The sequence below is a fragment of the Salvelinus sp. IW2-2015 genome, linkage group LG15, assembly GCF_002910315.2.
Source record: "Salvelinus sp. IW2-2015 linkage group LG15, ASM291031v2, whole genome shotgun sequence".
Taxonomy (NCBI): Eukaryota; Metazoa; Chordata; class Actinopteri; order Salmoniformes; family Salmonidae; genus Salvelinus; species Salvelinus sp. IW2-2015.
In genome coordinates, this window is record NC_036855.1 from 57,483,833 (window position 1) to 57,487,759 (window position 3,927).

The window sequence follows — 3,927 nt, forward strand, 5'->3', positions numbered from 1 at the left end:
TATAAACAATTATAAATCTTATTTTTAATGCATTCAATTAATAGGATAGCCTACTTAAACATCATAAAATCAAAATCATCTCATAACCTATTGTTGTTATTATTATTGTTAGGCCTATTATTAGGCTATTACTATTATTATTATTATCAATATCATCATAATTATGATCATTATTAGCCTGCCACTTTTTCTTGGTTCAAGTCGTAGGCTACAATGGTAGGAGCCTATCATCATCATCATCATCTGCCTATATCATTTTCCGGGTGTGAGGTTATACAATTATGCAACAGACCCTATGTGGGTTAACCTATGTGGTTTCTAGGACGAAGGATGCTGCACGTGGCTACATACAATATAACCAAAGGGCGCATGGATTCAACATTCATTTTTTAAGCAACATCCATGTTGTTATATAGGCTAATATCATAATATTTTCAAAGAGTGTCAAACAAGTTCGTGCCAGCTACACATCACCACCTACTCMAGTGTGAGATCCTTGATATACAAATATCGGTTTCTAAATTCCATTGGCACACACTCACAAACACACCAATATAATACACATGGAACTGAATGGAACTGAATTCCCCAAAAGAAGATGAGCGTTCGAGGAATAAACGCAAGAGAATAATATGGTCAAGTTCATGGCCAGCCGAGATGGTCAGTGCTTCTATAGTTTCGTCCAACCATGTCTGCAGCGGAGACGGTATAGAAATATATTGGGCTAGATATTATGCACTATCTTTGGTCTGCAGCACCAGYTTCTGATAGGGGCAAAAGGCGGTTCCGTTCCAAAAAGGTGTTATCCTGCAGAGGTAGTAGTAGCCTAGAAAGGATATCAATAAACACTTACCGACTAAAGCGTTGAGGAGTAATCCAAACATGCATGGAACAAGGCAGAGCCTTCTGGTAGCCATTTAATCACTTTGAAATATATTACGATACTTGAAAAAACAACGTGATGCGATCAGAAGAAAACAGACATACGGCTAGCTCTTCATGTTCCGAGCTACAACAATTGGTGGCTCGCAGGGGTAGAACTTGCTTGCGCCATTTTGCACATCTATCAGGAATCTGTCAGCATCTCGTGCTCTCTCCTCTATTCCTCTGTATCCCAGAGCCACTGCCTCACACACATATCCACGTTGTAGCTTTTACCATGAACTACACTTCTCTTCCATCTGTCTCCCCTCCTCCCTCGACTGCATTCGCTAATTCTTTTTTTTTTTAGGAGTCTCTACTCTGGGAACAAAAGCGACCAGACACGCTGCACTCACAATGCATATAGTAAAGCCACTATTAAGCTATGTTTAGTTTGCAAGTGGATCTATATTTAAAACAAATATTATACCATAATTTGTACCATTAGAGTACTGTATCCAAATAATTGATTCCCATCGTTATAGGCTAAGCCAAATGTATAAACGTTTGCTAGTTGTAGCCTAACATTAATGTCATGTTTTCTAATGTGTAGCTTAGGCCTATAATAATACTATAATTCAAATAATAATACTTAATGTTATGAATAATATTCGAACAATGCTGTTATCTGTTGAGCTATATTACTAGTATTATGAAATATAATGATAGATCATGTTAGTCAAAGGACAAATAACTGAAATATAATTTTTGGTGAAGGTGTTAAAATGTGAAATGARAACAACATGATTTTTGTTGAAGGTGTTAAAATGTGAAATGAAAACAACATGATTTTTGTTGAAGGTGTTAAAATGTGAAATGAAAACAACAATGGCAAAGTGCGCTCACAAATCACCGTTTATGCTGCTCGACATTTCCAGTGATTTATTGTGCATCAATTATTCTGGACCACTTTCGGATCACATCGTTGAAAAAAAGATGTTACATGGTCGACCAAGAGAATAGGAGTGACATCTAACGGTGAGGAACATTATTGCAACTTATCAGCAGAGCATCACTAGGTGGAATTCCCTAATAGAAGCGCCGTTACACCGTAGTTGCCGCCTCTGTTCAGCTATTAGGCAATATATTCCACTCCTTGCTACTCCTGTCATTTGGCTAATTCTCTCTATGTMCATTCAGAAAGTTTCACTAAGAGAGTTACAAATAATACGTAACTGAAATGAGCATAACAAAATKWAAAAAATGTAAGCAAGTCATGGAGATCTGCATGTGCGAGGAATGAAGACAGGCGAGTTTTGTGTTTCTTTCCTCTCGTTATTGGGATGCTACTGAAGCAAACGTAGCTCGATTCAATCTTGTATTTTTTCATATATCATTATTTATTTCTCATTACGGAGTCCTCTCTAGCCATTTTAAACAACATGATCTTTCATTGATCCAATATTCCACATTGTTTGTTGTTGTTCTTAAAATTCAAATTCTATATTGCGCCAAGTTTGCGCGCACCCCATCTTCCATAACGTTGTCATGGGCTATATCAATGTTGTTTCCAACCATATAATTAAGAATTAGATTAATTGAATAGCATCTCTATGTTTCCAACTACCAATCAGCAACTGCACCGTAAATCCGGCTGCATATTGAACGTTGAGATTGCGGAAAGGCCAGTCTCTTTGTCAAATGACAGGAGTGGAATGTTAGCTAAAAATACTGTTATCCAGACTACAGTTACTGTAACTGTAAATTTAGAAGGTGATATTTCAGAATATGTTGCGAGTAGGCCTAGATGAAATGCCTATAGGTAAAGTAGCCTGTAAATGAACTGTGGYGTACTGCTATATAGCATGGACACCTTTATAGCATACGGTAGGCCTAGCCTATGGTCCAGGAAGGCTCAATCACATTTTGTCATTAAAAATATAAATATGCCTATTCATGGACTTTGTTTACTCTTTAGGGTAGCTCTGTCCACTTTCATTCATTTCATGATAATATTGTATCTTTAATCTCCATATACCCAAAACACAACAAAAGGATTTTACATAGGCCTACTAAAGTTGTTATTCTACTCCATTATATTACTATGCGTAAGGCAATCCTACTATGCAAACGACATTTTCATTAGTTATCCTTAGTAATGGACAGGTTTGATTTTCTTAATAGGCCCACCTCTTATGGTGTGATTGCAATCTTGGAGGTTCTAATTTACATCTTATTAACCCCCCTCTCTTGTTCTAAGCGCCTGGTGCCTCAGTTTGAGGTAGCCTAATGGAACCAAGTAATAGACCTACTGTAATTCTGCAACATTAACCGACTGTCATGTGTAGGAGAGGATACGTGTGAGAAATGTTCAAAGATAAAGCCTCTGTTTATCTCCAAGGTGAACTATTGTAATCACAAAACTACACATACCTCCTACTAAGTTCTTCAAAGATGACAAGTGTGGCTATTTTTTGTTMTTTTTTTGATATATAATTACAGTGTGTGCATAATGTCTCTGCTATTTTAGTGTATGGCCTGTGTTCCACCTAGGTGTAACGAATTGAGAGTTGTGGGAATGTACGTTTTTGGTTGCCCATTGGTTCTGGGAACGAAGCCATACGTGTCCTGACCAGTAAAACCACATGTTTTATTCATGTTCTGAGAACGGAAATGAAAGGTTATTTGAAGGTAATTAAATAATGTTCTGATTTCAGGATCAGGCATGCTCAAACTATCTAAGCAAAATAATGTCAATGTTGTGTTCTCATCTTACAACCCTTAAATGCATTGAAAACCCCATACATTCTCAGTCTCGTACACTACATGCTCCTGTTTTTGGCTTTTTTTTCTCAAGACGTATCCTTCTGGTCTATTGGGAACAGCACGATCTTCAGGAAAACGTTCTCAGTCCATCTATGATCTATACAATTAGTCCAGTCATTATGGACGCAAAAGTCCTTTTACAAATGAATCATTGTGCTCTGATTAACTCATTCAGGTTATTTAGTCAGTTACATTTTAATGAAAGGTGTCCACCCAATACAAATTTAATAGGACTGTGTG

General features: G+C 37.1%; 1 protein-coding gene across 1 annotated transcript in view; it reads right to left on the reverse strand.

Moving 5' to 3' along the window:
• Positions 1–1,192, reverse strand: part of igdcc3 (immunoglobulin superfamily, DCC subclass, member 3) — a 129,565-nt gene extending 128,373 nt beyond the window's left edge. Inside the window, exon 1 of the mRNA XM_070447380.1 lies at positions 854–1,192. Coding sequence (XP_070303481.1) covers positions 854–917 — 64 coding nt within the window. The 5' untranslated portion in view covers positions 918–1,192. The remainder of the gene's footprint in view (positions 1–853) is intronic.
• Positions 1,193–3,927: the final 2,735 nt, after the last annotated feature.